This window comes from Aotus nancymaae, unplaced genomic scaffold, assembly GCF_030222135.1.
Source record: "Aotus nancymaae isolate 86718 unplaced genomic scaffold, 86718_ANA_hifiasm-v0.15.2.pri h1tg000021l, whole genome shotgun sequence".
Classification (NCBI taxonomy): domain Eukaryota; kingdom Metazoa; phylum Chordata; class Mammalia; order Primates; family Aotidae; genus Aotus; species Aotus nancymaae.
The window spans coordinates 14,964,540-14,980,973 of record NW_026988433.1 but is presented as its reverse complement, the minus strand read 5'-3'; the positions used below and the strand labels follow the sequence as shown (position 1 = coordinate 14,980,973).

Sequence of the window (16,434 nt, the reverse complement as noted above, 5' to 3'; positions counted from 1 at the left end):
CCTTCCTCATTCTGGCAGAAACTGCCTACCAGAATGGTTATCTGGAAACAGGAAGGGAGAGTCTACTTGAAATTGAAACCATCCTACAAGTGAAAATACCGTCTTTTGAAGTACCAGTTTATCCAGGCGCAGTGGCTCATGCCTGCAATCCCAGCACTTTGGGAGTTTGAGACCATTAAGAGCCTCGTGGGGCTGGGACTACAGGTCCACGCCACTAGGCCCAGCTATTTTTTTGTTTTGTATTTTGTGTAGAGATAACGTTTCACCATGCTGCCCAGGCTGGTCTCAAACTCCAGAGCTCAAGCAATCCTCTCACCTTGGCTTCCAAAGAGCTGGGATTACAGGTGTGAGCCACCGCGCCAGTCCCACAAGGCTTTTAATGGCCCCTCTGCAGTCTTGGAACATCACCTCCATTCTGTATTAGCGCCACCATTCACAACCAGCTGTTTCTCCTTATGCAGTAGTGCTGATTAAAGAAGTCGAATCTGATTGGTCCAGGTCATGTGGTTAAGCCAGGCCATTTCATAGGTGGTTTAAGAAGCCTTTGAATTGGCTGAAGGTGGGAGGGGTGTCAGGGGATGGACCCCTGAGGATGTCTGGGCTGAGGGCATGGCAGGTATTCTGCAGCCTGTCTTGTTTAAGACACAAAGCAAGCTATTCTTCATAAAGATGGTCAAGATTCTGGTTTGAATGATGACTAATTTTTTTTTTTTTTTTGAGATGGAGTTTTGCTCTTGTTACCCAGGCTGGAGTGCAATGGCGCAATCTCGGCTCACTGCAACCTCCGCCTCCTGGGTTCAGGCAATTCTCCTGCCTCAGCCTCCTGAGTAGCTGGGACTACAGGCACTCGCCACCATGCCCAGCTAATTTTTTGTATTTTTAGTAGAGACAGGGTTTCACCATATTGACCAGAATGGTCTCGATCTCTTGACCTCGTGATCCACCCGCCTCGGCCTCCCAAAGTGCTGGGATTACAGGCGTGAGCCACCGCGCCCAGCTCTGCCAACTGTTGCTAATTAAGGAGGTACTGTTGTGATCAGAATTTCAGGCAAAATGGCCTGTCTTTTCTGAATGTAAGATTTCATCAGAGGGCCAAGTGTAGTAGCTCATGCCTGTAATTCCGGTGCTTCGGTAGGCCAAGGCAGGAGGATCGCTTGAGGCCAGGAGTTTGAGACCAGCCTGGGCAACACCTTGTCTCTACGAAAAATAAAAAAAAATTAGCTGGAGAAAAAAAATTAGCTGGGTATGATGGCACTCAAAATTAGCTGGGTATGTGGTCCCAGCTACTTGGGAGTCTGAGGCGGTAGGGTCACTTGAGCCCAGGAGTTCAAGGCTGCAGTAAGTCATGATTATACCACCATTGTACTCCAACCTGGGTGACAGAGTAAGACCCTGGCTCTTACCAAATAATAAAAAAAAAAAAAAAGTTTTTTTTTTAATCAGAAAGTGAAGCTTTCGTGACCTGAACTTGAAACCAACCAGATCGCTTTTTAAACATTTTCACTTAGTTTTTTTTTTTGTTTTTTTTTTTTTTTTGAGACAGAGTCTTGCTCTGATGCCCAGGCTGGAGTGCAGTGGCGTCAGCTCACTGCAACCTCTGCCTCCCAGTTCAATTGATTCTCCTGTCTCAGCCTCCCAAGAAATTGGGATTGCAGGTGCTAGTGACCACGCCCAGCTAATTTTTGTATTTTTGGTCGAGACGGGGTTTCACCATGTTGGCTAGGTTGGTCTCGAACTCCTGACCCCAAGCGATCCTCCCGCCTTGACCTCCCAAAGTGCTGGGATTACAGGCATGAGGCACCACACTGGCCTTAGTTTCTTGTAATAATAATGATATTATCATGTACTAAGTATGTCAGAAGCTATATTAGGTACTGGGGATATGGCTGGTGCCTGAGAGATGACCCTCATAGAGCTTATATTCAAGTGGTTGATGGTGTGGTTAAGGTGGTCAATTAGAAATCCCAGGCTGGGCGCGGTGGCTCATGTCTGTAATCCTACAACTTTGGGAGGCTGAGGCAGGTGGATCACTAGAGGTCAGGAGTTTGAGACCAGCCTGGTCAACGTGATGAAACCCTGTCTCTACTACAAATACAAAAATTCACTGAGTATGGTGGTATGAGCCTGTAATCCCAGCTACTCAGGAGGCTGAGGCATGAGAATAGCTTGAACCCAGGAGGCAGAGGTTGCAGTGAGCGGAGACCGTGCCATTGCACTCCAACCTGGGTTACAGAGCAGGACTCTGTCTCAAAAAAAAAAAAAAAAAAAAATTAGGCAGGTAGGTGGTGTGTGCCTGTAGTCCCAGCTACTTGGGAGGTAGAGGCACGAGAATTGCTTGAACCTGGGAGGAGAAGGGAGGGAGGCGGAGGTTGCAGAGAGTCACTGCATTCCAGCCTGGACAACAGAGCGAGACTCCGTCTCAAAGTAAAAAAAAGAAATCCCAAATGTTCCTAAATGTAAGGAAAAAGGAAGGACACAATGGGTGTGGATGCAGAGAACAGGGCGTTTCCCCTGTTGGGTGACAGAAGGTAGAACTGATGTTTAAGATGAGCGAAGATGAGCTGGGATGAGGAGGAAACTGCTCCAGGAAGAGGGAACAGCATGTGCAAAGGCCCAGAGGTAGAAAAGCAAATTGGACCTCAAACAAATTCAGTGTTTGAAGTGAAGAATGCAACGGAGAGGCAGGAAGGTAGAAGTCTGCGGGGCCCTGGTAAGAGCCTGGACTTCATCCGGAGGCAATGGGGAGCCACATATGACTATAGGGTGATGGAGGGGGGGTAGAGAGGGATGTGTGAATCCACCTGATTTACATCTGAGAACGATCAAGGTGGGCTGGAAGATGGGCTAGAAGAAAGGAAGAACAGAAGCAGTGGCCAAGGTAGGCCAGGTGCAGTGGCTCACACCTGTCATCCCAGCACTTTGGGAGGCCGAGGTGGGTGGATCTCTTGAGGCCAGGAATTCAAGACCAGCCTGGCCAACATGGTGAAACCCCGTCTCTACTAAAAATACAAAAATTAGCTGGGCGTGGTAGGGAGTGTCTGTAATCCCAGCTACTGGGGAGGCTGAGGCAGGGCAATCGCTTGAACCTGGAAGGCAGAGGTTGCAGTGAGCCAAGATCACGCTACTGCACTCAGCCTGGGTGACAGAGTGAGACTCCATCTCAAAAAAAAAAAAAGCAGTGGTCAAGGTCAGTGATAGCAGGTGCCTTCCCATGAGGGGACAGTTTCAGGGGAGAGATGTGAAGGCTGATTTCTAGGCTTGGTGATGAACTGCCTATTGGGCTCAGGGAGGGAAGAGGAAAAAATGACAGCAGAGGCTGGCTGTGGTGAATCATGTCTGTTATCCCAGCACTCTGAGAGACCAAGGCAGGAGGGTCGTGTGAAATCAGTTCAAGACTAGCCTGGGCAACATAGTGAGACCCTACCTCTACAAAGAATAAAAAAATTAGCCAGGCATGGTAGTGCACACCTGTAGTCCTAGCTACGTGGAAGGCTAAGGTGGGAGGATGGCTTGAGCCTGGGAGATGGAGGCTGCAGCAAGCTGAGATCCCAGCACTGCACTCCACATTCCTCCAGCCTGGGTGATAGAGTAAGATCCTGTCTCAAAAAAAAAAAAAAGGTAGCAGGAGCAGAAATCTCTGGAATTCTTTCCACCTTTCCCCAGGAGTTTGCATCCCTCGCCGGTCCGGTCTTCTCACAGCCTCATCCTGCCCTGAGTCCAAACGTGCCTTTCCTGGGCTCACGTGGGGAGTTCGCTGCAGAACCCATTCAGCCTGCTCCCGCTCAGCCCGGGCCTGCCTTCTGTCCCAGAAACTTCTTGCAGGCGGTAGTTTTCAGTTTCCTCAGTGTCATTTGATCTATGTCTCTCTCCACTGCTAGACGATACGCTCTGGGAGGGTGGCAACTTTTTCTCCTTTTGCTTCCAAGATTCTCAAAATGCGTCTACAGAGGAAAGAACCAATAATTCTTCCTGTCAGTGCTTTGTGATTGAAGACATTCCATCCAGTCAACCCTGACACTTAACTAGCTGTGATTCATCCCTTTAAAGTATGTAATTTTGGGGCCAGCCACGGTGGCTTTTGTCTATAATCCCAGGACTTTGGGAGGCCAAGGTGGGCGGATCAGTTGAGGCCAGGAGTTTGAGACCAGCCTGGCCAACATGGTGAAACCCATCTCTACCAAAAATACAAAAATTAGCTGGGCATGGTGGCATGTGCCTGTAGTCGAGCTACTCGAGAGGCTGAGGCAGGAGAATTGCTTGAACCCAGGAGGTGGAGGTTGCTATGAGCCGAGATCATGTGACTGCATTAAGCCTGGGCGACAGAGCAAGACTCTGTCTCAAAACAAACAGACAAACAAACAAAAAAATGTGTATTTTTTGACCTAATTAATAAAAGCTACCATGTAATAAAATTTTCCTAAAAGTCCTTCAAGTTTTTAAAGATATATGTATAAGGATGTTCATTTCAGTGATATTTGTCAAAGGAAAGCAATGAACAAAACAGAGTACATCAGGAGGCTTGGTGAATAAATGATGGTGCATCTAGAAAATAAGAAGTCATTAAAATGTTGAAGACTTTTTTGCTGCGTTTTATTTTTGTAGAGATAGGGTCTTACTCTGTCACCCAGGCTGGGGTGCAGTGGCGCGATTATGGCTCACTGCAGTCTCAAACTCCCAGGCTCAGGTGATCCTCCTGCCTCAGCCTTGCTAGTAGCTGTGACCACTGGCGCATCCCCCCATACTAGGCTAATTTTTGCATTTTTTTTTTTGTAGAGATGGGGTTCTGCCATGGTGTCCCAGCTGGTCTCGAACTCATGGGCTCAAGTGATCCTCCTGCCTCAGCCTCCCAAAGTGCTAGGATTAGAGGCCTCAGCCACTGCACACTGCCTGATGACCTATTTTTGATATGACTATTTTACAATGGTAGGATACAATGCAATCTTTTGGTGAATAAACAACAAAATCTATACTCATAGTATTTTTAAATAGGAAAGATACACCCCAAATGATTACTGACGTTTATATCAAAGTAGTGAGATAGAAGGAAATTTTTACTTCTTTGGGTTTTTTCTTTTTCTTTAATGAACTTTTATTATATCTCAGTAAGAATGGAAATCAAGAGACAACCTTTTATTCCATGGGAGGAATTATCAAGGCCAAGGGTCAAAACAGATAAGAACTATTACATAGTGCTTATTATATTCAGCAAAAAGCAAGCAGTTGGTGGTCACAGTACGAGCAGTTTTGGTATGAATAAATATGCTTTACAAATTTTTCTCAAAGAAAAAAAAAACCAAACATTTCTCAGGAATTTTGTGAGGAACTAGCCGGGGTGTGGGATCAAATATATGAGTAAATATATTTAAATTTATGGATAAATGTATTTGTCCGTGGGAAAAAACAGACAAATATATTTCCCTATATATTTAAATGCTCAAAAGTTCACTCAGGTGCTGTCACCAGGCAATTACCACGACAAATGATCACTTGCGAAAAAACAAGGAAACGGGAATCTGACTCGTCGTAATTAGTGCAAGAGAAAGGCAAGGCCTTACTGTTTCTTGTTTCTGAATTCGCTGTGTGTGTGTGAAGATGTGGTCTTGCTCCGAAGCAGACAGGAGTGCAGTGGCAAGGTCAGAGCTCACCACAGCCTCAAACTCCTGGATTCAAGTGATCCTCCCGCCCCAGCCTTCAGAGTAGCTAGGACTACAGGCACGCACCACTGTGTCCGGCTTTTTTTTTTTTTTTTTCAAGTTTCCTGCAAAGTCGGGGTCTTGCTACGTTGTCCAGGATGGTCTCAAACTCCTAGGGTCAAGCGATCCCCCTGCTTTGGCCTCCCAAAGTGCTGGGAGTACAGGCGTGAGCCACCACACCAGGCCACATTTCTGAATTTGGTAAGTAGAGCACAGAATGACGCAGAAATCTAGGAAAACCAAAACGCAACCAAGGTGAACTCAATTGCATTTTTTTTTTTCCCTAAGACGCTTTCTAAAGCACGAACCTCTCTCCCAGGCGAACCCGTTCCAGGGCGCCCTTCATTTTCATTTCTTGAAACCGCAGCCCTGCAGGCCGAGATCGCGAGAACTCGGCAGCCACTCGGAGCACTTTGCAAGGACTCAAGAGCACTAGAGGCCCTGCTCAGCCGGCTTCGGCCAATCAGAGGGCAGAGGGCGGTGGGCGGAGCTGGGCGGCGGCGGCGGCGCGTGAGCTCGCGTGTCGTTGGGTCCCGCCTTCCCGGGCCAGTGTGTGGAGGTCTCCGTGTCGCCGTTGCCGCCCGCACCTGACCTGCCGCGGCACTCTCGTCTGCACGCTCTGCTCGACCCCGCCATGCCGGTGGACCTCAGCAAGTGGTCCGGGCCCTTGAGCCTGCAGGAAGTGGACGAGCAGCCGCAGCACCCGCTGCATGTCACCTACGGCGGGGCGGCGGTGGACGAGCTGGGCAAAGTGCTGACACCCACCCAGGTACCCCGGGCGGCGGGCTGCAGCCAGCGGCCTGGCGCGGAGGCCTGTGCGGACCGCCTGGATCGGACCCGGAGGAGACAGGGCTAGGGGCGGTGGGGAGGTTCAGCCTGCGTGCGTCGAGGCCCCCCATGGCGGGGGTCACGGGGCCCATTTCCCATGCCCGGGGGCCATTCCTAGCACCGGGAACCCGGCCTGTGGCGTGACCAGGCAGGCTCGTCCTGCGGCAGCAATTGATTCACTTTTCCCTGGTTTGGGGCCCAAGATGGGCCTAGGTCCGGAGACAGCCCGGACCCCCCTGGGGCAGGGCCCTGGACAGGGACGTCCCCGGGACGGGGTAGGCTGTGGCCACCCGGACGGCCGCAGACCCTCTCCTGGAGCCTCAGTATTTTAGGCCTTGTGTTGGAGGACAGAAGCCCCACCCGAGAGCCTGTGGCGCATTATGTAACTGGTGATGAGCACGCCGGCCCATTTCTCCTTTGTTTAATCGGTCAGGAGCGTGCTACCGGAACGCTGGAGGGCAAAGATTTAGTTTTGCTGTTTGACCTCCCACGCCCACGCCCACGGCTGGGGCTGCTGAAGGTGAAGAAACTAGATTTGCTGACGCCACTGCTAGCTGGTTATGAAGCTCCGGGCAACAGTGTAAAAAAAACTGCCCTGACCTTACATTGTTTTGGATGTTCACAGAATTTAAATTGCTTTGGATTTTTAAATATGAAGTGCCCGTCTGACATAGCCTCCCTTTCCCCTGCTCACCTCGGCTTTCTCCTTTTCTGTGCACTTTGAAACGTCTAGTTAATGCAGATTTCACTTTAGCAGGCCCCAGGTAACCTCCTGATCACCAAATCCAGAAACTCTGTCATTCCACAGAGACAGTGTAAGGGTGTCGTTGAGAGGGGGACTCAGTGCCAGGGTTGGAATCCCGGCTGCATCTGTTTCTGTTCATAGTGTGCTGGGATACTAGCCCCATGGTGTTGTTGGGACTGAAGTAATAACAGCCTGGGCAACATAGCAAGACCCCAACACTACAAAAAAAAAAAAATTGGCCAGGCATGATGGTGCGGGGCTGGTTTGCAGCTGCTCAGGAGGCTGAGGTGAGTGGAGTGGCTGCAGTGAACCTTGATAGCGTCACTGCACTCCAGCCTGGGTGACAGATGAGACCTGGTCTCAAAAAAAAGATTATAAATAAATAATGTATATAAAACTCCAGCTCCTGGCTCTCAGAGTCAATACAGAGTCATTGATTTTATTAAAAATCTATTCTATTTTGTCTTTGACGAGTCTCAGATCAAAGAAAGAGTACTGGCTTCTTCAGCATTTCGCTTTTTTTTTTTTTTTTTTTTTTTTTTTTGAGACGGAGTTTCGCTCTTGTTACCCAGGCTGGAGTGCAATGGCACGATCTCGGCTCACCGCAACCTCCGCCTCCTGGGTTCAGGCAATTCTCCTGCCTCAGCCTCCTGAGTAGCTGGGATTACAGGCACGCGCCACCATGCCCAGCTAATTTTTTTGTATTAGTAGAGACGGGGTTTCACAATGTTGACCAGGATGGTCTCGATCTCTTGACCTCGTGATCCACCCGCCTCGGCCTCCCAAAGTGCTGGGATTACAGGCTTGAGCCACCGCGCCCGGCCTCGCTTTTCTTTTGAGACAGAGTCTCGCTCTGCCACCCAGGCTGGAGTTTAGTGGGGCAGTTTTGGCTCACTGCAGCTTCTGTCTCCCCAGCTCAAGCAATCCTCTCACCTCAGCTTCCCAAGTAGCTGGGATTACAGGTGCCCACCACCATGTCTAGCTAATTTTTGTATTTTAGTATGGATGGGTTTCACCATATTGGCCAGGCTGGTCTCGAACCCCTGACCTCAAGTGAGCCTCTCGCCTCAGCCTCCCAGTGTGCTGGGATTACAGGCGTGAGCCACTGCGCCCAACCAGTTTCTTCAGCATTTCTGACTTTTTAACTCCAAACTGGTTCCCTCATACAGGTCAAGAACAGACCCACCAGCATTTCATGGGATGGTCTTGATTCAGGCAAGCTCTACACCTTGGTCCTGACAGACCCGGATGCCCCCAGCAGGAAGGATCCCAAGTACAGGTGAGAGCTGGGAAAGATGGGGAAGAGCAGGTCATGCAGACATGACTTACCAAGTATAAGCCCCTTGCTGGACATGGAGAAGCAGAACTGGTTTGGGATGGCCCCGCCCATGCTTAAGCCAGAGAGTACGTTTCCTGCCCTTTTGCCCCCTACAGCGGGCATCTGTAATTCACAGCTGAGAGCCATATCCATCTGTGGCCTGTTTTTGTAGAGCCCCATGAGCTAAGAATGGTTTTTACTTTTTTTTTTTTTTTTGAGACAGTCTCCCTTTGTCACCCAGGCTGGAGTGCAGTGGCGCAATCTTGGCTCACTGCAACTTCTGTCTCCCAGGTTCAAGCGATTCCTGCCTCAGCCTCCGGAGTAGCTGGAATTATAGGCACATGCTAACATGCCTGGCTAATTTTTGTATTTTTAGTAGAGACGAGGTTTCACCATGTTGTCCAGGCTGCTCTCGATCGAACTCCTGACCTCAGGTGATCTGCCCACCTCAGTCTCCCAAAGTGGTGGGATTATAGGTGTGAGCCACCACGCCCGGCCTGGTTTTTACATTTTTTAATGATTGAGGAAATGTTGAAAGAAGAATTAAACTTTGTGACATGTGGAAATTATACAAAATTCCCATGTCAGCGTTCATCAGTTACCTCTTATTGGAGCACAGCTAAGTGTCGTCTGTGGCTGCTTTCATGTTGCCAAGGCCAAGTTGAATAGTTGCAACAGAGACTGTGGCTCCCCAGAGCTTAACACATTCTCTGGCCTTTTACAGAAAGTTTGCTGACCTCTGCTTTAGAAAATGTCAGAGGGTGGGCGGGGCTGGGTCTGCTCTTCTGCAAACACATGAGGTTCGTGCTGGCCAAGACAGTGAGGACTGTTGTTCGTGGCTGTGGCCTGGCACCCAGCATGTTCTCGATGCACATTTGCTGGCCGTGCAGTGAATGTCTCCTGAACTCCTGTGGTGCTGATGCCCCATCTTTCTTCATGCAGAGAATGGCATCATTTCCTGGTGGTCAACATGAAGGGCAATGACATCAGCAGTGGCACAGTCCTCTCCGATTACGTGGGCTCGGGGCCTCCCAAGGGCACAGGTTAGTAAAGACTGTTTTCGGTGGGAGGTTGGGGAGGGAGTTTGCATGCACATTAGGATTGGCCCAAAGCTTTTTTTTTTTTTTTTGAGACGGAGTTTCGCTCTTGTTACCCAGGCTGGAGTGCAATGGCGCGATCTCGGCTCACTGCAACCTCCGCCTCCTGGGTTCAGGCAATTCTCCTGCCTCAGCCTCCTGAGTAGCTGGGATTACAGGCGTGCGCCACCATGCCCAGCTAATTTTTTGTATTTTTAGTAGAGACGGAGTTTCACCATGTTGACCAGGATGGTCTCGATCTCTTGACCTCGTGATCCACCTGCCTCGGCCTCCCAAAGTGCTGGGATTACAGGCGTGAGCCACCGCGCCCGGCTGCTTTTTTTTTTTTTTTTTTTAAGACAGAGTCTCACTCGGTCACCAGGCTGGAGTGCAGTGGTGCGATCTTGGCTCACTGCTGCAACCTCTGCCTCCCAGGTTCAAGCAATTCTCCTGCCTCAGCCTGCCAAGTAACTGGGATTACAGGCGCATGCCACCATGCCCGGCTAATTTTTGTATTTTTAGTGGAGACGGGGTTTCACCATATTGGCCAGATGGTCACGATCTCTTGACCTTGAGATCTGCCCGCCTCAGCCTCCCAAAGGGATTACAGGCGTGAGCCACCTTGCCTGGCCTGGCCCAAAGCTTTTTTCTTTTATTTTGAGAGCCCTTACCCTGCTGGAGATAGCATCTCAGCTCACCTCTAGGGCCTTCAGGGCACATTCAGACCTGCAGGCGTGTCAGGTGGCTAGAGCCTTGGGTTCGGGACAGACGGTCCTTTGGTATAGAATTGCCTTTCCACCCCTAGCCCTGTAGCAAGCAGGGAAGTCGGTGAGAGGGAAGCACTGTTACAGAAAGCTCAGCCTGGCTTTTTGGGGCTGCAGTGGGTGGAATACACAGTTAAACTATCTCAAGCCTTTGCCTGGGGTGATCTTCGAGTTTCTATAAAAGATTTCAGAAATGATCACATAGTTTCCAAATTAACTATATAAGGTTGGCTTCTGTATCTCTTTTTGGCCCCCTTTTTTCTCAAAACATCTAGCTTGTATATTGTAAAAAGATTTGGAAGATTTCAGTAGAACCGTATTGAAGACACACAGGCACGTTGCATTGTATCGTGTTCTATCTATGATATATAAAATACACGCAACTATCTAGAGATAGAAAGACCACCGCATTGAAGCTTTCCAAGTTGGGTCAGTGCTGCCTAAGCTCATGGTGAGAGATGTGTTATTATTGCCTGGCATTCAGTTCAGGATGTTTCCATTTGGTGGAACTGTCACAGTCCTCACTTTGGTACACTTTGTCCAGCCAGGAGTTCACATGAAGAGGTACAAGAACATCCCTGACGTGGACAGTTGGTCACGGGCTCATGTTTTGTCTGTAGACCCAGAAGCTTCAGATGCCTTTAAACTCTCTCACGCATTCATAGCAGAAGGTAAAGGGACAGATTTCCCAGGGACCTATTAAGTTCTCTAGGGCAGTTATAAAATTAGGCAGTTTAATTATGGGAAGCAGACCCATGAGAATAAAGCAATTCAATAAGATCTGTGTTCTCATTTTTTAAATAGTCTCAGTAGGGCTGGGCGTGGTGGCTCACACCTGTAATCCCAGCACTTTGGGAGGCTGAGGTGGGCAGATCACGAGGTCAAGAGATCGAGACCATCCTGGCCAACATGGTACAACCCCATCTCTACTAAAAATACAAAAATTAGCTGGGTGTGGTGGCATGCACCTGTAGTCCCAGCTACTCGGGAGGCTGAGGCAGGAGAATCGCTTGAACCTGGTAGGTGGAGGTTGCAGTGAGCCGAGATTGTGCCACTGCATTCCAGCCTGGTGACAGAGCGAGACTTTGTGTCTAAAAGAAAAAAAAAAGCCTCAGAAACTCAGTTTATTGTTGTGCTTTTTCCATATTCTTGTAGTATGGCACAATTTACATATAACAAAATGCACAGATCATGAGAGTTCAGTCAGCAAATTTGATCAAGGCATGGAAGGTACCAGCCGTCGGAAAGATAGATGATGTTTCCATCACCCAGAAGGTTCTTATGTGAACTTTTTACTTAAATTCCCCCAGAGCTAACCATATTCTGACTCCTGTCTCCATAAGTTACTTTCACGATTCTTGTGTTCATATAAATGGTATCATGGGCCAGTCATGGTGTCTCACTCCTATAATCCCAGCACGTTGGGAGGTGGAGGCGGGTGGATCATGTGAAGCCAGGAGTTCAAGACCAGCCTGGCCAACATGGTAAAACGCTGTCTCTACTAAAAATACCAAAGTTATCTAGGCAAGGTGGCATACATCTGTAGTCCCAGCTACTTGGGGGGCTGAGGTGGGAGGATGGGTTGAACCTGGGAGGTGGAGGTTGCAGTGAGTTGAGATCTCGCTATTGCACTCTAGCCTGGGTGATAGAGCAAGACTCTGCCTCCAAAAAAAAAAGGTATCATGCAGTGTATAGTTTAAGAAATTAGAGTTACTGGTCTGTTTCATTCCAGATAATATCTGTGAGATTGATCCACAGATTGTATCAATGGTTACCCCTTTATATTGTTCAGTAATACTCCCTTTGGTAAATAGGCTAGTTCATTTAGTCATTCTCTATTGATAGGCATTTGGGATGTTTTCAGTATCTGTGTATCATGAATAAATATCTAAACATTGTCCAGCCTTTTTTTTTTTTTCTAGACTTCTGTGTATTATTCTAGGACTCTTCAGTCTTGAAAAGAAATTTGGACACATGCTACACCAGGATGAACCCTGAGAACATGATGTTAGTGAAATGAGCCAGTTACACAAACACAAATACTGTTCAATTCTATGAGGTAGCTAAAGTAGCCAAACTTACTGAAACAGAAAGCAGAGTGGTACCTGCCATACATTGTTTTTTTTTTTTTTCTTGAGGTGGAGACTCGCCCTGTCACCCAGGCTGGAGTGCAGTAATGGCACGATCTTGGCTCACTGCAACCTCTGCCTCCTGAGTTCAGGCAATTCTCCTGCTTCAGCCTCCCAGGTAGCTGGGATACAGATGTCTGCCACTACACCTGGCTACTTTTGGTATTTTTAGTAGAGATGGGGCTTCATCATGTTGGCCAGGCTGGTCTCGAACTCCTGACCACAGATGATCCTCCTGCCTCGGCCTCCCAAAGAGCTAGGATTACATGCGTGAGCACGCCCGGCCTGCCATACGTTCTTGTACATATAAATTCTTGTTATTTTGCAGGCAAGTGTTTCCATTTTTCTTAGGTGAATACTGAGGAATAGAACTGTTGGGTCATGGAAATTTCCCCAAGGTTCTCCAAATGATTGAAAATTTTATACTCTAGCTCCAGAGAGCCATGATCACACCACTGCATTTCCAGGCTCAGTGATAAGATCCTCGTCTCAAAAAAAAAAAAAAGAAAAGAAAACCTTATACTCTAATCAGCAATAGAGCGTATAACATCCTTGTAGTTCCATGCCAGGATTAGGTGTTGTCAGACTTTTTGACCTTAAACACTTCAGTGTGTGTAAAATGGTGCCATTTTGCGGTTTTACTGTTCGTCACTCTGATGACTAATGAGGTTTTTATGTCCTTATTGACCATTCTCCTTTGTTTTATAACTTGCTTTACTTGCTTTCTGAAAACTATTTTTTTAACTCTTGTAAAAACATAAAATTTACATTTAACCTTTTTTTTTTTGGATGCTAGAGTGCAGTGGTGTGATCTTAGCTCACTGCAGCCTCCAACTCCCAGGTTCAGGCGATCCTTCCGCCTCTGCCTCCTGAGGAGCTGGGATTACAGGCATGAGCCACCATGCCTAGCCCATCTGAACTGTTTTTAAGTTTACCATATAGTAGTGTTAACTGCATTCACATTGGGGTTTTTTTGGTTTTGTTTTGTTTTAAGACAGGGTCTTACTCTGTCCCCTAGGCTGGAGTGCAGTGACATGTTCTCAGCTCACTGCATCTTCAACCTCCTGGGCTCAAGCAGCCTTCCCACCTCAGGCTCCTGAGAGGCTGGGACAACAGGCTACCACATCCAGTGAATTTTTGTGTTTCTGGTAGAGACGGGTTTCGCCATATTGCCCATGCTGGTTTCACATTCCTCCTGCTGGGCTCAGACAATCCTCCCATCTCAGCCTCCCAAAGTCCTGGGATTTGAGGCATGAGCTGCTGTGCCCGGGCACTCCATTCACATTGTTGTGAAACAGATCTCTAGATTTTTCATCGTCCCCAACAGAAACTCTGTTCCCATTGAACAACAGCTTCCCATGTCCCTTCTCTTCCCCCCAGCAGCCACCATTCCACTTTCTGGTGCAGTGTTTGTCTACGGTAGATACCACATGGAATTGTACAGCATCTGTCTTGTGACTGGCTAATTTCACTAACGTAATGTTCTCAAGGTCCTTCTCTGGCATAGCATGTGTCTGAATTTCTTTTCAAGGCTGAATAGTCCTAGAATAACACAGAGAAGTAAAGAAAAAATAAAGGCTACATGATATTCTGTTGTGTGTATAAACCACATTCTGATCATTCATCCATCAGTGGACAGTCGGGTTGCTTCTGCTTCTTGGCTGCTGCATTGAGCATGGGTGTGCAAATATTTAAACAACTTTTTAAAAAATGACTTTTTTTTTTTTCTGGCCAGGTACAGTGGCTCATGCCTGTAATCCCAGCACTTTGGGAGGCTCACTTGAGGTCAGGAGTTCAAGACCAGCCTGGTCAACCTGACAAAACCCGGTCTCTACTTAAAAAAAAAAAAAAAAAAAAAAACCAGGCATGGTGGTGTGTGCCTGTAATCCCAGCTACTTAGGAGGCTGAGGCAGGAGAATTGCCTGAACCCAGGAGGCTCAGGTTGCAGTGAGCCGAGATCACGCCACCGCACTCCATGTCTGGGCAACAGAGTGAGACTCCATTTCAAAAAAAACACCAATAACAAACCACTCTTTTCAAAAATAAAAGCTTATGGTGCTTATTTGCATCCAGTACATAATTGAAGCTTGTAGAAAGCTGCTTAAAGTGAGTTTGGGTCACTTCGAAGTGGGTCTTCAGTTTTCTAAGGAAGTAAGTTTTGGAGGGGGAAAGAAAATGCTCTTCTTTAGCCTGTAGGCTCAGTTGTGGTATGTCGGGCCCCGGTCATCCATGTGCTTTGTCCTTCGTTGGTTTCTCATACCTGACGGAAGTGAAATGGGTGTTCTCATGGGAATGGTGGGTCATGACTTGAGATGGGCTGGGAGCCTGAAGTGGGATGAAGAGTGCAGAGCCTCATGGGAGGCGAGGATAAAGGAGTCAGGAGAGGCTGGAATGAAGGGTTTGGGCTTGACACCAGTTGCAGCAGGAGCTGTTGGGTGGTTTTCAGTGGCAGATGACCCAACCCATTCTATTTGGTTGGTGAAAAAGTAATTATGATTTTTGCCATTAATGTGTTAATTGCCATTACATGTTAATTTGCACCAAATACCTGTCTGGACCCTTGGTGTCCTTGTAAAGGGTGTGGTCGGGGTGCCTCCATGTTGAAACGTTGGATGAAAACAGATGATGTCCCCATCTTAGGTTCCGGGCTGTGTGTACATCTTCCCTCTGTCTCTCCCCACAGGCCTCCACCGCTATGTCTGGCTGGTTTACGAGCAGGACAGGCCACTGAAGTGTGACGAGCCCATTCTCAGCAACCGATCTGGAGACCACCGTGGCAAATTCAAGGTGGCGTCCTTCCGTAAAAAGTACAAGCTAGGGGCCCCCGTGGCCGGCACGTGTTACCAGGCCGAGTGGGATGACTACGTGCCCAAACTGTACGAGCAGCTGTCTGGGAAGTAGAGGGTTAGCTTGGGGACCAGAACAGTCTGTCCTGGAGGCCCCAAGCCATGTTCCCCAGTTCAGTGTTGCATGTGTAATAGATTTCTCCTCTCCCTTCCCTGCTTTGCACAGGCAAGACCTGAGCAGTCAGATGGTGGTTTAGGGTGACTTTTCCTGCTGCCTGGCCTTTATAATTTTAGTCACTCACTCACTCTGATTTATGTTTTGGTCAAATTTGAATTCCATTTTGGGGGATATTTTAGTACTGTGATGGGGTCATCAAATTGTTAATATGAAAATAGCAACCCAGAATGTAAAGAAGGAAAAAATTGGGGGGAAAGACCAGGTTTGCAGTGATAGGGCAAAGCAACAAAGAATCTTTAAGGGAGGTTAAAAAAAAAAAAAGGTTTGCTGCCTCTGCCTTTGTGATCCTGAGTCCAGAATGGGACACAGTGGGTTTTTATGGTGATGTCGCTCACCTAGACAGCCAGAAGCTGGCGTTGAAGCTTACCCCCAACACGTTGCATCTCAGATGCCTCAATAGGCATCAGTATCTTGCTCTGGTCCCTTTAAAGAGCAGTCCTGGAAAAAGCAGTAGGGAGAGTGGCTTTGCTGTTGTTGGAGCATGGCCATCTCGACCGGCAGCAGTGCTGGCTGACAGCCCAGCAGGAATCCCTGTATCTGTGTCTGTTAAATTGATCATTCTTCATGGGAGCAAGAAAAGCTGGTCTGGAGTTGCTGAACGTTGCGTTAATTCTGCTGTTTGCTTATAGTTGAATAAAAATAGAAACCTGAATGAACGAGCCCAGTCCCCGATGTTTTGTCCTATTGGGTATGGGTTTCCCAAGTGTCGGAAATCTGGTCTCTCAGGGTGAGTCGTCTCTGTGACCAGCAAGTAACAGCTGGGACTTGTTCCAGGGGCCATATGAAGGGTCTCTGCCTCTACACGGCCATTAACCCACAGCAGGAGCAAACCGTTCAGACTTGAGGTTTCTAAAACA

The 16,434-nt window shown here is 48.1% G+C and overlaps 2 protein-coding genes across 2 annotated transcripts in view; one reads left to right on the top strand and one right to left on the bottom strand.

Annotated features, from left to right (window-relative positions):
• Window positions 1–6,030, bottom strand: part of VSIG10 (V-set and immunoglobulin domain containing 10) — a 78,218-nt gene extending 72,188 nt beyond the window's left edge. Inside the window, exons 1-2 of the mRNA XM_064379753.1 lie at window positions 5,721–6,030; window positions 3,654–3,941 (exon numbers count right to left, since the gene is read on the bottom strand). The gene's annotated coding sequence lies outside the window, so the exon portion shown is untranslated. The remainder of the gene's footprint in view (window positions 1–3,653; window positions 3,942–5,720) is intronic.
• Window positions 6,031–6,233: 203 nt separating this feature from the next.
• PEBP1 (phosphatidylethanolamine binding protein 1) lies at window positions 6,234–16,236 on the top strand. Its single transcript, XM_064379752.1, has 4 exons — window positions 6,234–6,462; window positions 8,436–8,545; window positions 9,527–9,627; window positions 15,237–16,236. Exons 1-4 carry the CDS (start codon window positions 6,328–6,330, stop codon window positions 15,452–15,454), a joined length of 564 nt encoding a protein of 187 aa, XP_064235822.1. The 5' UTR covers window positions 6,234–6,327; the 3' UTR covers window positions 15,455–16,236.
• The last annotated feature ends 198 nt before the right edge of the window (window positions 16,237–16,434 follow it).